The 21,789-nt window shown below is 44.4% G+C and overlaps 1 protein-coding gene across 3 annotated transcripts in view; it reads right to left on the bottom strand.

Moving 5' to 3' along the window:
- Window positions 1–11,080: 11,080 nt before the first annotated feature.
- Window positions 11,081–21,789, bottom strand: part of LOC110016798 (NACHT, LRR and PYD domains-containing protein 12-like) — a 52,354-nt gene continuing 41,645 nt past the window's right edge. For all 3 annotated transcript variants that reach the window (XM_078934500.1, XM_023962179.2, XM_078934499.1), the window contains 4 exons: window positions 20,154–20,330; window positions 16,248–16,424; window positions 13,995–14,168; window positions 11,081–13,678 (listed from right to left, as the gene is read on the bottom strand). In XM_078934500.1, the coding sequence (XP_078790626.1) occupies window positions 13,666–13,678; window positions 13,995–14,168; window positions 16,248–16,424; window positions 20,154–20,330 (541 nt within the window). In that variant the 3' untranslated portion in view covers window positions 11,081–13,665. The remainder of the gene's footprint in view (window positions 13,679–13,994; window positions 14,169–16,247; window positions 16,425–20,153; window positions 20,331–21,789) is intronic.

Raw genomic sequence — 21,789 nt, 5'->3', positions numbered from 1 at the left:
GCTACCCCTTGGTAATATATTCCGTAAATTCAATATTGATTTTCATTGTTTCGCGGATGACACTCAGCTCTATCTGTCCAGTAAACCCAACTCTTCTATTCCACCTACCTCCCTCTCCTCCTGCCTGTCTGAAATAAAAACCTGGTTCACCCTAAACTTCCTCAAACTTAACAGTGATAAAACCGAATTTCTCCTCGTAGGTTCCAAATCCACCCTTTCCAAAGTTTTTAATTTTACCCTTTCCATCGATTCCTCTCCAGTTTTCCCCTACCCTCAAGTAAAGAGTCTGGGTGTCATCCTTGATAGTACATTATCATTTCAATCCCACATCAATAGCATTACTCGGTCAGCCTACTTTCATGTACGCAATATTAATCGACTCCGCCCCTCCCTCACCATCCACTCCGCCTCCATTTTAGTTCATAGTCTGGTCACTTCTCGTCTTGACTATTGTAATGCTCTTCTCTATGGTCTTCCCAACAAAACTCTAAATAAGTTTCAATTGTTCCAGAATTCAGCTGCCCGCATCATCACCAGAACCCCCTCCTTCCATTACATCACTCCCGTTCTCCAGCAGCTGCACTGGCTTCCAGTAGCCTTTAGGATTAAATTCAAGCTCCTTCTCTACACTTTCAAAGCCCTCCATAGCCTGGCTCCCTCCTATCTCTCTAATCTCCTCCATGTTAACACTCCCTCTCGCTCTCTTCGGTCTTCTTCCTCTCTTCAGCTCTCTGTCCCTCTGGTGACCTGAAGGTATGGTCACCATGGGGAGCCGTGCCTTCAGTCGCTCTGCTCCCCAACTCTGGAACTCTCTCCCCCCAGACCTCCGTAACACTGACTCCTTTCTGATCTTTAAATCCAGACTCAAAACCTATCTGTTTAAGCTTGCATTTCCGGAACACAATTTCACGTTTTCTGTCAGCTGATTTTACTAATGAATCCAATTTATTTATTGTTTTTAACATGTTGTGATTTTATTGTGTTTTACCTCTAACTATGTACGGTGACCTTGGGTGTTTTGAAAGGCGCTTTTAAATAAAATGTATTATTATTATTATTATTATTATTAAAAATATGTGCAAAATTATGTTACATTAGGAAAAAAATATGAATCAATTTATCAATTTTTGGAGCAAATGAAGTAGTATCATTAGAAATCAATAAATTTAACAATTTTCAATAATTGATTAATCGTTTGTTTTACTATTTCTTAGTATTTTTTTAAAATTTATTTTTTATAATAAAGTAATGCTGTAAGGGAAAATAAAAAGGGTCCCTAATCTGTCGAATGACCAAGGTTACGATTTCTTTTTCTGCTGACCAACAGCCATTCTTCTGGGTTTAAACAGAGTTAATAGTTCTCTTCGCTGTTTTGTCTGCAGACATTAGATTCTGGTCCATATCCTTCTTCAGCTGATATCAGCGGCGCTGAAAGTTGAGGTCAAGTTGTCTGCAGGTCAGAACTTTGCTGAGAATCAGGGTCACTTAGACTTTTGGAGAGAGCGATGAATCTAGAATTCAAATTTCTTTAAATGATTTGACTCTTTGATTTATTACTGCATGTTGGTTCAGACGTCCGTGATCAAACACTTCTCAAAGTCCTTCATGGTGTTCACAACCAGAACCTTGGACCGGTCCAGTGGACCGAGTGGTTTGACGTAAATCCTGCAGCCTTTAACCGGAGTGTTCTCAATCTGCTTTTGCTACCTGAGAAGCCTGGCATGTTACGCAATTTCAGCATTCCTTCTTGTCAGATGGTCTTTCAGATAAGCAGCAGAACCTTTGACATTCCTCCTTTGATTCATCAGAGCTAGCTTGTGTTTTTGATTCACAAACCTGATGAGGATCACTGGTTTATCCGTCTCCTTTCTCCTGGGGAGCGGGTGGCAGGTCTCGATGGTGTTGAGATCCAGGAAAATCCCTTCAGACGTGAGAAATGATTCCACTTGGTGATGAATGATTCCACCAAAGACTCTCCACCACTCTCCGTTTCAGAACTGCTAGCAATGCTAGCACCATTAGCATTAGCCGTTTTAACTCTAGCTGCATTTAGCTTTAGCCCGAGGTTTGATCGGTACTCCAGTGAGAATGACATTTTTCATCCTTACTTAATAATAATAATGGATTGGATTTATCTGCGCTTTTCAAGACACCCAAAGCGCTTACATTGTGTCCATTATTCATTCACTCCTCAGTCATACTTGGTGATGGTAGCTACAGTTGTAGCCACAGCTGCCCTGGGGCAGACTGACAGAGGCGTGGCTGCCAGTTCGCGCCTACGGCCCCTCTGACCATCACCGGGATCATTCATGCGCATTCACACACCAGTGGAGCCACACTGGAGGCAAGGAGGGTGAAGTGTCTTGCCCAAGGACACAACGACATTTTGACTGGTGGGAGCGGGGATCGAACCGCCAACCCTTCGGTCATTGGACGACCCGCTCATCCACCTGAGCCACTGCCGCCCCTTGTTGTTCCACATCGTCCAGTCTTTTCTCCAGAATGTCGACCCGGTTTTCTCGTTGCTCGTTTTGAGCTCGGAATCTTCGGAACTCTTCCATGAGCTCCAAGAGCGGAGCTGGTTTAGCGGTCACTTGTTCCATAAATGGATACAACGCAGCTTGGATGTCATCAAGAGTCTTTCTAAGGTCTTTGTAGTCCGGGTTTTTCTTAGAGGCCATGGTCAGCTCTCTTTTTTTGGAGAAAATCAACTTTTTAAGTCATTTGAAGATAGTTGTATAGCTGCAGAGAGCCACACGTGTCCGTGCTGTAACCCGGAACCGGAAAAAAAAAAAAAAAAGAGCCTGCATTGTTCTTGAAACTGGGATCAGAGTTCTGCTCTCTGCTCCAACAGAACCACCTTCGTGAGCTCCTGGTTTCTTCTGGATCCTCCAACATTCATACGCTCTCTGACTGAGTTCATGTCTGCACAGAAACCCTTCAGGATTCTCTTCTTCTACACGTCTTTCACTCTGAACTCTTGCGGCACAAACTCTCTTCTGAATGTGGATCATCTCAGTCAGACGTTCAGCAGCAACAGAGCCGTGCATGTGGTCCTCCTCATGAGTCCTGAAGCTGCACCCTCAGCTGGGCATGTTTTCCAACTCTTTAGCTTCTGCGGTTCATGGAGTCGTGTCCCTCTGTTCTTGGAAAGGAGAAATGTGCAGAGAACTTTTCCCATTTCGACTCCCTCCTTTCAGCTGCTGCCCACTGTTCCCCTCTGAATCAGGAGGGAGGAGCATCATCTGTACTGCTCACCCCCATCTAGAAAGACATCAGCACCACCTGAACATTCCAAAGCTCTTTTCCAACCCATTTCTACTGAGAAGGAACCAAACACATGAAGATTAGAACAGCTAGAACAGGATGAGGGGGAAGGCTAAAGATTCAAGTCTGTTTGTGAGTCAAAGATAGAATGAAGACGAAGGTGTGATGCTGTAGTATCGTGAGAACCAACGAGACGAGCGTGGTGAGTCAACTTGGCGGCACGTAAGCAGTTGTACAAACATTTTCGATCTTGTTTCAATATTCCGCCATATTAAAATAATCCCAGTAACTAACATGACTTGATAAGATTATTAAGCTTTTGTCAGCCTGGAGGACCTGGAGAAATTCATTGACGAGTGTTATAATACCTGCGTCATGGGAAAAACCAACCAAAACACCCCTTCCTCCAAGCGTGGACGCCCTGAGGACTCTCCAGGGGCTGCGTCCTCTCCAGGCAGCGGCGTGAGCGACATCCTAGAAACGATTGATAAAAGGCTCTCCAGCCTTGATTGCGGCCTTAATCTGCTGGAGATCCTCCACAAGGAATTTCAAGGCCTGCGGGAGTCTCTGGAGTTCAGCCAGCAGCAGGTGCGGGAGCTAGCGGTGGAGAACCAGGCCCTCAGAGAGACCGTCAAGATTCTGGGCAACGACACCGCCCGTCTCTCCGAGGAGAACCGATCCATTAAGGAAACCCTCCTGGATCTTCAGTCGAGGAGCATGAGGGACAACCTAGTGATCTCTGGGATTCCAGAAGAAGCAGGGGAAGACCCAGAGGCCACTGTGAAGTCCTTCTTGGAGGTCCACCTAAAGCTCCCCAAGGAGGAGGTGCAGAAAATCTCATTCCACAGGGTTCACCGCCTCGGAGGAAGAAGGTCCGACAATCAGCGCCCGCGTCCTATTGCGGCCAAATTCGAACATTTTAAACAGAAGGAGCTGGTGAAGGGCCGAGGCCGGGAGCTGAAAGGAACGCACTTCAGCGTGAATGACCAGTTCCAGGCAGAAATCCTCCGTAAAAGGAAGATCCTGTTCCCCGCTGAGGAGGAAGCATCTTACTGCTGGCTCTAGAGCGGTTCTGGCCGTTGACAAATTATACGTGGACAGCCGGCTATTCCGGGACCCGGAGATCACCCCCTGGCTGTGCTGAAGGCTTTCAGATCCGCGTTGAGAACATCTGCGCTGCCCAGAAGAAACTAAACTAACTTCAATGAATGGAAACCGGATCATCAATAATGCACACCTCCATCTCAGGAAAACAGTTGTTTTTCTCCACCTCCCACTCATGTCTCTGTTGTTTTTGTTGTTTTTGTTTTCTCTTTCTTCTCTTGTTTTCTATCTTTTTCTTAGTCCCCCCCTCTCCCCCCTCCTCATATGTAAATCACCAAAAAACAACACATCCTCGGTAAGTATTTATCTACGCACTGAACGGGCGTGCGCGCACACACGGACATGCACAATAGATCCCGCACACACACGCCGACAAGCTGCAAACACCTCACACAGGCTCTCATAGGACGCAACTCACACTCAACTCAACACGCAGCTCACATAGCCAGAATACGTGCACATGCATAGCGCCTCTCTGTGCACCGGGTTTGCAATGCGGGCACGCGCACACGGAGTGGCACACACGCATTACTTAGCTTTACACCTTTTCAGTCAGAGCAGTTATGAACAGTCTTAACATCGTTAGCTGGAATGTGCGTGGGCTTGGTTCTGGGCCAAAGAGATTGAAAGTGTTAAATCACCTGGATGGTCTAAAAGCAGATATAGCTCTACTGCAGGAGACCCATTTATCGAATTCATTGAATCGACCTGTGCTGCTTACAATTTCCAGTCATATATTCTTCTAGTTATAACTCCAAACAAAGAGGGGTTGCTGTTTTGATTAATAAAAACCTTAATTTTACTCATAAGGATACAGTTACTGACCCAGAAGGCAGATTTGTAATCATTAATATATCCATTCAGAATAAGGACTATTGCATAGCGAGTGTTTACGGCCCTAATGTTGACGACTCTTCCTTCTTTCACAGATTTTTCACCTCACTCTCAGTTCACTCTGACTCCACAATCATTATAGGAGGAGACATCAACCTTGTTATGGACCCTGAACTTGACAGACTCAGACCCAGATGATCTGGGTCTCTGCGACGCTTGGCGCTCATGTCACCCAAACACTAAAGGGTTCACCTTTTTCTCTGCAGTTCACCACTCACACTCCCGTTTAGACTATTTATTAATTAGTAACTCTCTCTTAAAAGATATCCAAAGTTCCAACATTCATCCAATTATTATCAGTGATCATGCACAAGTTTCTATAAGAAATTTCAAGGAAATATCCATACCCTCTGGTACGACCTGGAGGTTTAACACGTCTCTTTTAAAGGACCAAAAATTTATTGAATTCTTTAAAAAAGAATAAAACAATACTCCAGACATCTCACCTTGTCTTCTTTGGGAAGCAGCAAAGGCAGTCATGAGAGGGAAAATCATCTCTTATTCAACGCATGAAAAACGCAAAGAGAAAGCAGATTTATTAGAACTAGAAAATAAAATAAAAACCCTAGAGACTGCTTATGCTGCTTCTGCACAGGAACACATTCTGGGAGATCTGAAAAATATAAAGCTGCAGTTAAATGACATCATCAATAAACAAACATAATTTTCAAATACAAAGGCTACGACTTGAAAGATTTATAACTCAAACAAATCTGGTAGATTTGTTTCTAATCTAAAATTTTCTGAACACACAGCTACAACAAAATCGATTATACAACATAATCCTTGTGCCATGTAGGTTTTTTTTTAGCACGAACTGGTTTCCATGTGGCTGGAGAAGTGTCATCAGGCTGCGATGATTGAGCAGCAGCTTGTTCAGTCATCTCAGGAAAACGAGCAACATGTGTAGCGTTCCATGTCTTCCCGTCACTGAGTAAGAATGAGTTTGCACCTTTGGCCCTCTCCACAGTTACAGTAGCAGTAAACCTGGGGTGTGCTTTAGCAACATGATTCGGCTTCCATATTTGCACTTTCTCTCCTGGCAGAAAAGATGGTGTACGTGCACCACGTCTAGCGTTGGTGTAACGTTGCATAGTGCTCTGCTGTTTTTGAACTGAACAACGTGGTACGTCATCCAAAGGAGAAACAGCAGGGGGTATTGGAAGAATGTCAAGTTTGGTTCGCATCTTCCTACCGTATAATAGTTCATAAGGAGAGATGGAGGTGGTCGCATGCGGAGTTGCACGGTACACCTGGAGCCAGTCTGTCACAGTCTCTGTCCAAGGTAGGGATTGCTGAATTGCAGTCTGAATGCAGGACCTGAGACCACGGTGAAATCTCTCAACCGCCCCATTAGCAGCTGGGTAGTAGACAGATGTTCTGCTGTGTGTTATGCCTCGCAGAAGAAGAAAAGAGGTGAATACATGAGAGGTAAACTGTGCCCCATTATCTGTGACTATGTTTTCGGGGTTACCATGACGACTAAAAACACTAGACAAGAACCGAATGACATCATTAGCAGTAGCAGTTGGTGAAAAAGTAAGCTCAGGCCACTTAGAATAGTAATCAGTCAGCGTGATAGCAAATCTGCAGGTAGGGTCAGCTGTCTAAAAAAGGTCCAACAATGTCAACTCCAAGCTTTTTCCATGGTCCATCAGGAAGAGGAACAGGCTGCAAGGGAGCAGGATGTGTATGAGCTGTTTTGTCATTTGTCTGACAAATGACACATGAGGCTATTGCAGCCTGCACTTGGGAGTCCATCTTTGGCGACCAATGAAGGTCCCCCAAGCGCTGTTTAGTGCACACGATGCCTTGATGATTCTCATGGGCAAGAGTAATTAGCATAGGCCTCACAGAAAGTGGCGCAACAATCCTCGAACCTCTGAGTTCATCTTTGATGTTGTAATAAGGAGCAATTGCCTCGCTGACTGACTTAATAGAAGCAGGCTTTCCCTTTACCATTTGAGAACGCAACGCAGACAATTCAGGTCAAGAAGAACATGCCAACTCGAAGTCAGAAATGGGAAGTGAAGACAAAGCAGCTGAAATCTGAGCTACCATTTCTGGTTCTGGACCCGGAATGAAAGTATCAGCAACAGGCAAGGGAAGGCGGGAAAGACAATCAGCTGTATGATTCTCAGAGCCTGGTCGGTAAATGATGTTATAATCAAAACATAGTAAGCGCGCAGACCAGCGAGCAATACGCAATCCAGCTCGACCCATCCCTTTTGTGGTCAGCAGAGTTGTCAATGTTTGGTGATCTGTGCGGAGAGTAATCGTTGTCTCCATAAATATGTTCACCATTTCTCAGTTGCCCAGACGCAAGCAAGTGCTTCTTTCTCAACAGTAGAATATTTCTGTTCCGTGGCGGTCAATGTAGGCGAGGCAAAAGCCACTGTTTTCTCAGTGCCATCAGGATGCACTTGAGCTAGCACAGCACCCAGTCCACAGTCACTGGCATCAGTGGATACCACAGGTTGTAGAGTTGGATCAAAAGGAGCCAAAGCAGCACTAGTAACCAGGAGGTGTTTAACTTCCTCGAAACTGGCTTGGGCAGCTGAGGTCCAGGTAAATGCGTTCTTTTCCTTGAAACAGATATGCATAGGGGCTACAACGGTTGCAAAATTGGGCAGAAATTTGGAGTACCAGGAAACCAAGCCCAGAAAGGATCTCAGTGAAGCAGCATCAGATGGAGAAGGGGCTTTTAATACAGCCTCAATGTGGTCCTGATCAGGAAGAATGACATCTGCACTAACGACATGACCCAAAAAGCGCAATGATGATTTTCTGAAATTGCATTTTTGGTCATTGAGCACGAGTCCAGCTTCCTTGAGCCTCCGAAGGACAGCATCAAGGTTCTGATCATGTTCAGAATTAGTTTTGCCAAAAACAATGAGGTCATCCAAGTAATTTTGGACCCCCGGAAGATCTTTGAGGATTTCTTTCATCATTTTCTGGAAAGCTGAGGGGGCAGAAGCAAGTAAGGAACCCTGCAAAATCTGAAGAGACCATCATGAGTGATGAATGCTGTGAGGTCTCTGCTGTCTTCATGCAGTGGCAGCTGATAGTATGCATTAGCCAGGTCAATTGTGGAAAACAATTTTGCACCCTGTAGGTTGGCGAAAATTTCATCCATATGTGACAATTGATAGAAGTCAGTGATTACGGCTTTGTTTGGTTCCCTCAAATCTGCACACAACCTAATTCCACCATTTTTTCGTCCAGTGAGAACAATCGGTGAAACCCAGGGTGATGCGTCAACTTTCTCGATGACACCAGCCTTTAGTAGGCGTTCTAGTTCAGCTGACACTGAAGCCCTCACAGCAAGTGGCAGGCGGCGCAGTTTTTGGCGTACTGGTGTTACTGAAGAGTCTATCTTCACTTTGTGCATAAAAGCATGCACGCATCCAATGTCAGGAGCAGGAGGGATGCAAGAAGGCAGTGATGGTTCTGCTGTCATCACCGGTGCAGGCAGAGCTTTGTGAGGAGAAAGGACAGTATTGCCAGAAATACAGATGTTCAGAGCCTCCATGAGATCTCGTCCCAGGAGAGGCGTGCCTTTTTTCACAATAAAGAAAGTAGCTGAAGCTGTCTTGCTTCCTCTGACCACTGTGGCATTTAAGCAGCCTATGACAGGAATTAACTTCCTTGTGTACGTCACCAGTTGAAGTTCTGGTGGGCATAATGGCGTATCACAAAGATGCTGTTTGTAGATGTGATATGGCAGAACAGAGACAGCAGAGCCTGTGTCAACAGTAAGTTCAATGTCTTTAGCAGATGAGGCAGAAGTTTTAACTGTAATGTCACACTGTAATTTCTTGGATGCCTGAAAAGGTTCTGTCAGGTATAGCACAGTCAGTTTAGGCAATTGGACTTCACGCACCTGTCTGGTCTTGGATGAACGACAGACACGAGCAAAATGTCCCACCTTGTGACAAAGCTTACATGCAGCCTTAGCAGCAGGGCACTGAGGAAAGTTGGCAAGGTGCTTATCTGAACCACACTTGAAACAGTTTTGAACAGTTTTTCGGGCTGCAGCAGGATGAGGACTCCGGCGACTGTCCTGCTTGTACTTTGATATAGTCAGGATGAGGCTGTATGGCTTGGACGGGCATACTGCGGTCTGCAGCTATTGCTCTAGCCTGCTGAACTGCAGACTCCAGTTGAGTTGCAAGGGTAATGGCCTTATCCAAGGTTAAATCTGGTTCAAGCAAAAGTCTTTCTCTTATGCTGGAGCTGGAGACGTGTTCGACAAGCTGGTCACGGATCATTTCGTCCATCTTGTCATCAAATCCACATTTGGAAGCAAGATCCCGTAATGCAGCCACATACTGCATAACTGTCTCATGTGGTGACTGTGTACGCTGTCTGAAAGCGTGTCTTTCTACGAAAATGTTTACTTTGGGCGAGAAGTGCCTTTCCAGAGCAGCAACAGCTGAAGCAAAAGTGTCACCTGTGTCTGGCAGAGAGTAGAAAATCCGCTGTCCCTCAGTTCCAAGGCGGTGAAGTAATGTGGCTCTCCGTCTGGCATCTGGCCACACATTCCCTGAGGCATTTATCACAAGCAAGTAGTTGTTGAACATATGCATCCACATGGGGTACGGTAGTGGCGGTTCTCCGGGACACGGCAAAAACACTGGCGGGGGGGTGCACGTTCGCCGCCATATCGGTCAGTTGAAAAATACGCCGGCAAAAAACACGTAGGATCACTCCTCGCCAAAATGTAGTGTTCAGGCGTAAGAAGACGAACGTAGTAGATTAACAGAAGCTTTATTTACGTTCAGCAACAGTTCTCCATTTTCATTCCTTCCTTCCACTTCCTCATTCTCATTTCTGCATCTCCCCTTTTCAGCGCCTCCTAGTGGCATGGAGTAAACATGAACGTAACATGAACAAGATACAACAGCGCGGGGGCTGCTCTCCTGGTTGGGCTGGGGTGGCGCTCTCTTTCCCCCCATGCCTCCCTGCTCTCTGGCTCTGGGGGCCTCGCGGCGGTCCTGCTGGCCCTGGCCTGGGTGGCGGGCGTGGGCGCCCGGGGGCGGTTGGTCTCTGCCTGCTTGCTGCCGTGTGGCATTGGGGGCTTCTGGCTGCTGCAGCTGCTGCAGCTGCTGCGGCGGGGGTCTGGGTGTGACTGGTTGCTCCCCCTCCTGCTTTCCACATTCCATCATCCATTTTAGAAGAACATAAACACTCAACTGAGCACAGGTGTTAGCTCACCTTTGCACTAACAGTTTGCGTGAATGAATGAAATATCTCACACTAGTTGGCTTGTAGGCATAAGTGTGCGTGTGTGAACATTATCTGTACTGTGTACATGTTGACATGGGGACATTTTTGCAGCTAACAGGTGTGTTTATGACATTTGAGTGTGGGTGTGGACAGGCCCCGCCCCTTCGAGATTTGTATTCTATCTGTACCTTACCGTAATGATAAACATCCAGTAGCTTGTTGCTTTATGATGCTTCATGGTTTTACCCCCCTCCCCCCCTCCTGTGGTCACCCTCCTGTCCCCCTCTTTCTAGCAACCCTCTCTCTACTCCCCTTCTTTCCTTTTCCGTCCGGTCCAACACAAAAGAATTTCAAAGATAACTAAAATGAATAAAGTCTGGCCTCGATTACAAAAGGGGTTTATTCAGACATACCTCTGGTTTGTGTGAAGATTAATAACCCCTGTTGTTAAAGTAAAATATGTCCAACACAAGAGGCCTTCAGCTCTCATCTGTCTGCCCAGCGGTTGGACAGGACAAGTTAAAAAGGAAAAATAAAAAATAAAAAAAAGATAGAATGAAGACAAAAATCAATAGAAAACACAGAGTTGATTCAAAAGAGCATTTATTAGATCCAAACAGGCTGCAGGAATTTTACAGACAGTTTTCAGTTTGAAGCCTTTTGACACTAAGGCCGCATTTACACTGCAGGTCTTGATGCTCATATCCGATTTTCTGACTATATCCGATTTTTTTGACGACCCGCTTACATCATCTTTTAAAAGTGACCCGTATCTGATTTTTGCATTTACACTATACAATGCTGAAACTATCAAACGTAGACGTTCTGAGGACTACGTAGCAGTAGTTCCACGGACCTCCTTCAGACTTTTGTGACTGCGGTTGTCATGGAGGCAAGGCGGCGATGGAAGGAGGCGTTGCCTTGGGCGCTCCAGAGGGGATGCACGGGAGAGGAAAAAAGGAGGGCTGCTCGGCTCTCTCTGAGTTTTGAATGAGGAAGTGTTTGCAGACGTACTGTACTAACAGTTTGATCCAAGTGTTGAACCTTTTCTGTGCGATGACTTCTCTTTTCCGACCGTAGTCAGAAACACACGGGAGATTTCCTGGGGATTCACTTTTCCGTTCTGAACCCTCAGCCTCCAGAGTGGGTTAAGAAAGACTCCAAAACTTTTGGGCAGGACACCTTATCACCTTATTTTTAATTTACGGTTCTCCGACAGTCCCCCGCTCCGCGCTCACACCCCCCCTCTCTCCTTACACACACACACACGCAAGCACGCGCGCGCGCTCACACACACACGGCCCCCCTATCGTACACGCCCCCCAAAGAAATAAACGGCTTCTAGCCTGTTCTATAGCAACGGTGTCCAGCTTGATTAGTTGCCATTTTGCATCCGGACCGGACATAACAGCGGTTTCCAACTACAGTCTGAAGCCTGAGGCTGAAAGGTAACACACTGACAGCAAAATCAGCGCACAAAAAGCACCTTAATAAGTCATGTGATCTCAGTTGGTGGTGTCCTGGATTGACATCACTGACGTCCGACTCGCATTAAGTGGGGAATATCCGATTTGTCTGCTTACATGGCACACGCAAATGCACGTATCCGATTCGTTTCCGATTTATTTCCACATTTGAGAGAGGCCTGTATCTGATCTGAGAAAAACGGAATCCATGCGCTTTTGTCCTGCTTACACGTTCACCGATTATATCCGATCTGTGCCACATGAGAGGAAAAAATCGGAATTGGGTCACTTGAACCATGCAGTGTAAAGGCGGCCTAAGATGCAGTTCTGCAGCCAGCAGGTGTCTCCCTTATCCCTCCTGCTTCAATGCAGTTGGTGTTGTTGCAGCAGCTGCATCAAAGTGATTCTCTGCATCCAGAGGCTGTCGTTCCTCACTAAGATCCACTCTGTTCATTCATGTCCTCTGGAGAAAACAGGCTTGATGCTCAGAAAGTTTCTACTAGTTTCAGACATTCTATAACCCACAAAACATTTTATTACCCACAAAACACCAAAGAAAAAGGAAGTTCAATCAGAAAACTGTGGTAAACATCAATCAAAGCAAAACTCTGAGTCTTTCAAACTGCATGATTCAATATTTGATCATCAACAGAACAGAGATGATAGAAAATAATTCAACTGAGAGACTTTTGTTCACTAACTGAGATCAGACGGGATTTCTGCTCCAGTTCTCAGGCTAGACAGGAGATCAGGTACCACCATGAAAGTAGAACCCAATCATATACAATAATAAGCAGAATACAAAACCACAGCAGCCTTTAATCAGAAGACCTCAGTCCACTGTGTGGCACTGAAAGGTCAGGTAAAGACTAAATTTTCAATTCAATTCAATTCAATTGAATGCCCAATATTACAACAATAGTCATCTCAATGGGCTTCGTGAAAAAGACGAACTTAAAGAAGAACTGCACACAGATGGACAATCATTCACCCAAAATTGCTGGAAAGTGGTCTTTCTTTGGTCAACAGCCAAGCTGCTACTTTCTGGACCAGCTGGAGGATGTTTAGAGAATGCTGGTCCAGTCTGTGGTCCAGAGAGGTGCAGGAGTCCAAGAAACAGCAGAAACAATTTCTGAGCTTCTGCAAGAAACCATCATGCCTGAATCTGATGAATCACCAACACAGATAGTTCAGAAAACAGTTTCAGGACAGATAAGGAGAAAAATGATCAATGATTGGTTTGTTCGATCAACTGACTTTAAAGTAGAACTGCTCACAGCCGACACCCACAGCTGCTCACTCATGGAAATGTACAGAGAAACACAGACATCAGCTGACAGGAAGGATGACATAAGCAACTATGGCAAGAGTGTGAGGACAAAGTAAAGATAAGCTTCCAATACAAAAGAGAAAAGAAGCAGAAGACTTCCCAGCACTGCAAGTTAGAATGAGAGGAGGAAGTGCAGTTCTCCATCAGTCCACCGGGGGAGCTGCAGCACAATAACTGTCCACCTGATGCTGAGAGAGACAGTGGAGCTGATCTCAGATCGGTTCCTGCTGCAGCTCTGACACTCATCTCCACTTCCTCTGATTCCTCCATCACTCTGCTCTCCACCTCCCAGGAACACCGTCCAGTCACAACATCTCTGCAGACCAGCTGCTGCTGCTGCTCCTCTCTGCTCCTCCAGGAGGAACATCAGACCCTTTAGTTCCTCCACCTGCAGAGAGAAAGTGTAGAGACAGAGATGAAGGAGTGTCTCCTGATCCTGGTCTGTCAGTCAGTGATGCAGCACAGCAGCACAAAGAGCAGCAGGAGCTTCAGTCCTGTTCAGAGCAGCAGCTTCCTGTCATCTTCCCCTGTTGGAGCTTCTGCTGCTCTGATTGGCTGACTGTTGTCCTGAAGCCTGTCATCATTCTCCTCAGAGCTTCACTGAGAAGCTGCAGCTTCACAGGAAACTCTGCATCTTTGCTCTCAGACTAACTTTAGGACCAAACATCTGGAAGCAGCTGGACTGACCCCAACCCTCTACTGACCTCAGAGTCTGCAGTTTGGAGTTTGGACTCTCCACCAGATCCTGGAGCTGCTGAACATCTGAATATTGAAGGTTGTTGTATCTCAGGTCCAGTTCTGTCAGGTGGGACGGGTTGGACTTCAGAGTTGAGGCCAGAACAGCACAGCTGGTCTTTGACAATCTGCAGACCTCCAACCTGAATCCAGAACAAAGAGTTGACTTTAAAGACAAAGTTCATGTTTTTCATCCTTCACTTCTAAAGAGTTCAGAGCTGAGGAAGATCAGAAAGTTTGGGAAAAAGTCTAAAGATGTGAAGCAACAGCAGCAGATCAGAAGAGTCCAGCAGAAGTAGAGAAGAAGAACATTCAGGAACATTCAGGACAACATGCAGCTGCTTCAGGAAAGAAGTCCAGATGTGTGAAAGTCAAACATCAGCCTGTGGCTGCATCCAAACCAACTGATGTTTCTGCAGCAACAGCAGTAAAAGTCCACTTCCTCTTTCTGCTCAGCTCTTCTCCAAACAGCACTGAATCATGGGAGAATTTCAGCAGCATGATGCTGGAAAGTCTTCATCCCAATTTTCAGGAGATGATCTTCCAGTCCTTCTCTGCTGCAGCCCTTCAAGCAGAGACTTTCAGCTCCAACAGATCAAAGCAGAGAGAAGAAGGAAGTGATGAGGAAGAGTCAGCAGCAAATGTTGGACATTGATCCCTGATCCATGACTTCAGCTCTGAATGAAGAGTCAGAAGCTGCTGGGAGCTTTGATGGATGATGTGATGATGTTTGTGGATGAAAAGGTGAGGATGTTTGTGGAGGATGTGTCTGTCAGAGCAGCATCCAGCTGCAGCATGACTCTGTCACTGTCTGCTCACAAACATCAGCCGCTGGACTCTCAGCTGCATCTGCTGAAACACAGCAGGACTCAGAGTGCATGTGAGCGTGCACGGCTGCTTCTTCTGCACGCGCTTTAAAGGAGTCTGTCGGAGCAAAGACACAAAGAAGAGCTGATGGCTGCAAGCAGAACTTTGTGGACGACAAATGTCAGCAGACAACTTTGAAACAAGCAGCTGCAGGAAGAAAAGAAGAAGTTCTTCTGCAGATCTTTGAAGAGAACAAGCAGCTGCAGGAAGATGCTGCTGCAGATCAGAATCTGGACATTTCTGCTCACTGTGGGTCAACACGACTTTGTCATCATATTGATCTGAATACAACTGAAACATGGGCCGCATTTACACTGCATGGTTCAAGTGACCCAATTCCGATTTTTTCCTCTCATGTGGCAGAGATCGGATATGACCGGTGAGTGTATAAGCAGGACAAAAGCGCATGGATTCCGATTTTCTCAGATCGGATTCAGGCCTCATTCATATGTGGAAATAAATCGGAAACGAATCGAATATGTGCATTTGCGTGTGCCATGCAAGCAGATAAATCGGATATTCCCCAGTAAATTCGAGTCGTACGTCAGTGACGTCAACTCAGGACACCACCAACTAAGATCACATCACTTATTAAAGTGCTTTTGCGCGCTGATTTTGCTGTTCGAGGACAGCTGGAGCCCCATCAGCGTGTTACCTTTCAGCCTCAGGCTTCAGACCCTAGTCGGAAACCGCTGTTATTTCCGGTCCGGTCCAGGTCGGGACGCAAACGGTAACTAATGAAGCGGGACACCGTTGCTCTGGAACAGGCTAGAAGCCGTGTATTTCTTTGCTTGCTTCAAACTGTTAGTGCAGCACAACGTCTGCAAACACTTCCTCATCCAAAACTCAGAGAGAGTACATAAACCGGCCGAGCAGCCCTTCTTTTTCCTCTCCCACGCATCCCCTCTCCTGCCTTATCCTGGAGCGCTCAAGGCAACGCCTCCTTCCGTCGCTGCGTTGCCTCCATGACAACCCCAGTCACACACAAAAAAAAACCCAAACACATAAAAAAGGGGGGGCGGTTCGCCACGCTTAACGTTTGCCAACATGTTTGCCAACACGCATCTTCTAAATGAGTTTTCATTACTGTTGTGATTATTATTGAGGGCCTGCTCGCACATAATTTTTTAAATCCATGCGGTCAGTGCTCAGGTCGGCGAAAGGCGGAAATGCTACGTAGTCCTCAGAACGTCTACGTTTGACAGTTTCAGCATTATATAGTGTAAATGCAAAAATTCGGATAGCGGTCACTTTTAAGAGATGATGTAAGCGGGTCGTCAAAAAAATTGGATATAGTAAGAAAATCAGATTTGGGCATCAAGACCTGCAGTGTAAATGCATCTATGGAGTCTGACCTCAGAGTCTGCAGTCTGCAGTCTGGACTCTCCAGAAAACCACACAGATGAAGAACTCCTGAATCCTGCAGGTTCTTGTTCCAGCTCAGGTCCAGTTCTGTCAGGTTGGAGGGGTTTTTCTTCAGAGTTAAGACCAGAGCTTCACACCTGATCTCTGACAAACTGCAGCTCCTCAACCTAAATTCAGACAGAAAATTGTGTTCAGGAGCAGTGATGCAGCTGGAAGTCCAGGAACTTGGTAGATTCAGTTAGGTGGGACCCGCCCTGATGACAGACTGACAGATGACATTTTTACAGTGGTGTGGGCATGGCTGACTGTTTCACGGATGTGGCCAAATTAGCATAATTTCAGAACATTTAGATTTAACATTCAAAGCAGAGAGAAGAAGGAAGTGATGAGGAAGAGTCAGCAGCAAATATTGGACATTGATCCCTGATCCATGACTTCAGCTCTGAATGAAGAGTCAGAAGCTGCTGGCTACAACACAACTTTGTCATCATATTGATGAGAACATAACTGTAACTGCCGTTGCAGTTACATTCGGATATCTTGGGGAGCAGGAACCGTCTTCACGCGTGCTTCATAAAAAAAGGTAGTTGTTCTTACTTTTACGTAATTTATTTTCTTGCACTGTCTTGAACAGTAAAAATATAAAGTACAAACCACAGGGTATGAACACGTCCTAACTATGACAATAACATGTTTTAAAAATGTTCTAAACACGTTATAAACATGTTCTAAGATTAATGTGCTGCCGTGCTTCCCAAGATGAGTCTGAGTCATCTGAGATGAGTGTGTATTAACTTTCTTCTCTGCCCCCATGGTGGTGAGTTAGAGATCTGCTTTCTCCCCACGAACATTAAGGTGTCTCATCACATCACATGTGCAGAAAGTTGCTGTACTTCCTTGATCCAGAAATTCATACACTTGGATTTATCTTGTCACCTTTTTTGGACTTGACCTTAACCGACACTATTGGAAGAACAGTTTCTCCGTCACCTGCCCCAGTGTTTCCTCTGATTTCATTTTCAGCCTCAATAAAAGCATTAGTAGCCTCATTGATCACTACTGTTGGACTTGATCCTTTATTTTCAGTCATTGCTGGAGATTCCTTTTGCATAAGTAAGATGCTCGGGGGTTTGAATGAACATTCATGCAGTTGTTTGCGACAGTTTTTACTCAACTTACCCCTTGCTGAGGCAACCAAAGCAGAGTCCTTTTGTGATAAAGAACTGAATTCTGAATTCTGTCTTTATGATTCTGAACTTTGATTTCTCTACAAACCTCCAATGCATGATTATTTTTACAATACATGCATGGACTATGTAAAGCATCAGAGATTACTAGGTCAGAGGTTTTTCTCTTTGTTGTTGACCTTCACTGTCTTCTTTGGTCAAATAAGTTCTTGTCACAAATGTGCAGGTTTTTGAATTGCATTTCGTGAAAGGTTTTGGTTTTTCTTTTGCTTCTTAGCGACTGTCTTAAATTTCTCCAAACAATGAATCATTACTGATCTGTGCTTGCCAAGTAATGAACTCTACTAGATCAGAAAATCTGGCTCTCTTTCTTCTTCTTGTTTGAATATCGTACGCTTGACTTCTCCACTTTTCCTTTAACTTGAGGGGAAGTTTTGAGAGCACAGTCTTCATGTTACTTGGATTGTCCATTTCATTCATAAACTCAATATCAGTCATGGTGTTTCGACATCCTACAAGGAAAAGAGCACAAGCTTTGCAAAGCTTTTCTGTCCTCTGTTTTTATCAACAGCCAATCCAAAGCTTTCTTTATGTAGGCAGTTGCTATTTGAAGCTCATTTTTTCCAAAGTGTTTTTGAAGAAGCTTTCATGCTTCTTTGTAACCTTTGTCTGGTTCCATGTGTTCACAACTGCGTACAAGGTTTTGAGGTTCTCCAACAGTGAACTGCTGCAGAAAATGTAACCTGTCTTGATGACTGTTAGTCTTGCCTTCGATAACTTGATCAAATGATCTGATGAAAGAACGATAGTTCAACGGATCTCCTGAGAATACTGGAACATCCCTTTGAGGAAGCTCTGACATCATTTGCTGTTTGGCAAGCATTTCCGTTATGTCATTTTGTCTCTGCATTATTTTATGAATGTCCTCAGATGCAACAAGAGGTACTACAGGTGGTACAGGGCTTGAACTGGCTGCTCTATGCAAGGCATTTCCATGCTCATAATAGGCAGTCTGTGGAATTTGATATTGGCTTATAGAAGGAAAGAGGTTCTCTGAATGTCTCTTCTCTTGATAACTGATTCTTTGAGTATCTGCTATGTCATTTAGGACACTGTGCACTGTCTCAAATTGCTCCTTTGTGACACATTAAACCTCTTCATAATCTGCATAACCTGCATCTTCTGATGCAGCTTTTTTGGCATCCAGCTCTAACTGCTCTTTTTGTGCTTTCCTTTTGTGGGCTTCTTCCATTTGAATCTTTTGTTTTTTCTTAAGAAACACGGCTTGAGCTCGCAGTTCTTCACGTTTGGCTTCCAGCTTTAAGCGAGCAGAGCTTGTAGTACTAGACACTTGTGTAGATTCACTGTAAACTGAGCTAGTCTTTTTGGCTCTGGTAGTGCAAGAAAGCACTGCTGAAATGCTATCGGTGTGTTGCACATCATCCTCACATTCAACATCACATTCCTTATTTTTACTCGTCAAGCCATCTCCAAGCCAATCTTCTGTTTCACAAATGAAATCTTTCAACTCTTCATTATTTGGCAAAAACCAGTCTTTCTGAACTTTATCTGCCTCGTCCTCATGAAGAAGTGGCAATATTTCTGCATTGAGCTTTCCAAATTCTTAAAAACACCTTTTCAAAGCAAATAATGCTTCTTCCTTTATAAGCTGAGCATGCACTTTGTCTTTCTTTAGTTCTTCTATTTCTTTTTTCTTATGAATAAGCTGAGCCGGCTTTCTCTTTCTTCCTTTTTTAACCCTTGTGCTGTCTTAGATGAACCCCACCCTCCACTGACGTGTTATTCCTACCATGATAAAGGTGGAAAGATTTTATGTAATCCATGGACACCAGTGAAGATCACAAATCATTGAAGAAATAAGATTCAGAGCGCTGTCTAGTGGGTCTAGATGACCCAACTCCCAATGGTAAAGTGCCTAGGATAGCACAAGGGTTAAGCCATTCACATTTTTATTCTGCTGCCTTTGGAATGAGCTTTGGCGCCCTCCGGAGGCCATCACGTGCATCATGCATTGTTGAAGTGACTCCAATTAACTGCAATTATGGCTCAAATTGTCGTCTTTTCTTGAAATGAGTTACTGTTCTCACATATATCAGCTTCCACTTCAACCTTGAATTTTAGCAAGAGCACTCCCCTGACAGTCTTGCTGTGCGGCTTCAGCCTTGATTTTATTGGCTCATTACTCACGTAAGTCTTGTGCGATGCTTTAACGCTGAGAGTGAAGAAACTCTTTCTGAGGTCCTCTTCTTATGGTGAAATCAGTCCAGCGCAGTACAGAACAACTTTTATGTAACTGCGTTGCAGTTACATAAAAGTTGTTCTTCTTCCTTATCTGTAATTTATTTTCTTGCACTTTCTTGAACAGTAAAAATTTTAAGTACAAACTACAAAAAATAATTTTCAAGGGGCATGAACATGTCTTAACTATGACAATAACATATTTTAAAAATGTTCTAAACACGTTCTAAACATGGTCTAAGATTAATGTGCTGCCGTGCTTCCCAAGTTCAAAATCCAAAAAGGCAAATGCCAATAGAAGACACAACAGCTCCCAAAATGCACCTAACCAATAGGATGCCAGAAAACCTGCATGGCCAAGGAATGACGGATCCATGCATGCATGAAATCTAATAAATAACTTAATTTCAGCCAAATGGCTCCAACAATAACTGAAACATGGAGTCTGACCTCAGAGTCTGCAGTCTGGAGTCTGGACTCTCCAGAAAACCACACAGATGAAGAAATCCTAAATCCTGCAGGTTCCAATTCCAGCTCAGGTCCAGCGCTGTCAGATTGGATGGGTTTTTCTTCAGAGCTGAGCCAAGAGCTTCACAGCTGATCTCTGAAAAACTGCAGTTCCACAATCTGCAATCAGACAGAAAAGTGTGTTCAGGAACAGTGATGCCGCTGGAGGTCCAGGAACTTGTAAATTCTGTCAGGAGGGACCCGCCATGATGAACGCCAGATTATGTTTTCACTGTGCATTTTCCTTTGGAATGTGTTTTTTTTTTACTTGCCCTATCCAACAGCTGAGCAGACAGTTGAGAGCTAAAAGCCTCTTGTTTTGAACATATTTTACCGTTACAATAGGGGTTATGAAACATTTGACACACTAGGTGTTTATTTGAATGAACTCCCTCTGTAGTTTGGGCTAAACTTTATTATTCATCTTACTCATATCTGTAACAGTTCTTTGTTGGACCGGATGGAAAAGAAAAGGAGTGAAGAAGAGAGAAGGATGCCGGGGGGGATGTTTACAATCATTACAGTCAGGGTTATAAATAATGTAAATCCAAAAGGGGGCGGGGCCTGTTCACACACACACCCAAATGCCACAAAAATACCTGTGGGCTCCAAAAATGCCCACATACAAAAAATGTCAACATGCACACAATACAACTGGGGTTTTTTCCAGAAAGCATGTTTAAACTACCCTGAACTACCCTGACTTTAAGCCTGAACTCTGGCTGAAATCTGCCTGAACTTGCTTACTCTGGGTATGTCGGTTCCAAAAGACCGGATATGAGTTAGCGTAATTACGCTCGACTTGGGTTAATACACGTGCACAGCAAGTACATAAAGACATTCTCAATGAATCGCCGCCATGGAGTCACCATGGAAACGCGTGGAGAAAAAAAAGAGAGCGCTATACTTTAGTGAGACGGTATCAGAGGTTTTGATGACGGCGTATCAAGATTATACGCCCATCAAAAAAGTAATACGGCTGCATCAGCAAAAGAAAGAGTTTCTGCTTGCAGTAAAACAAAGTAAATTCACGAGTTTCTGTTTCATTTCCATTATCCTTGTGACGCATACTGTATATAAATAACTTATCCAATTTTGCCAACTTAAATGAATTACTTCTATTGGTAACAAGTAATTAAGTTAAATTTATTCAACCTAATTTCTTTAGTCTATAAAACTCAATTTGTGTTTATACAACTCACATTTACATATTTATCTAACTAAATGTCATATTACTCTAATTCAATTTTCCATCTAAATTTATTATAATTCTTGAACTCTCATACATTTAAGTTTGAGCCGGCAGATATACTCATTTTTATAACAATAAAAACAAAGCAACTGTATCGATTTAACCCTTGTGGTATCTTAGGTGACCCCACCCTTACTTTGACGTGTTCTCCCTACCATGACAAAGGTGGATAAAGGTGGAAAGATTTGATGAAATCCATGGACACCAGTGAAGATCACAAATCATTGAAGAAAACAGGTTTAGTGCACTGTTACAGTTGCAATCATTTACCTCCAACATTGTCATTACATCATACATTTGTAAAGGTGCTGTATAAGCTCATCATCC

This window comes from Oryzias latipes, chromosome 2 (assembly GCF_053564925.1).
Source record: "Oryzias latipes strain Hd-rR chromosome 2, Olatipes_Hd-rR_3.1".
Lineage (NCBI taxonomy): Eukaryota > Metazoa > Chordata > Actinopteri > Beloniformes > Adrianichthyidae > Oryzias > Oryzias latipes.
The sequence above is the reverse complement of the archived record's forward strand: the minus strand, read 5'-3'. Positions and strand labels throughout refer to the sequence as shown.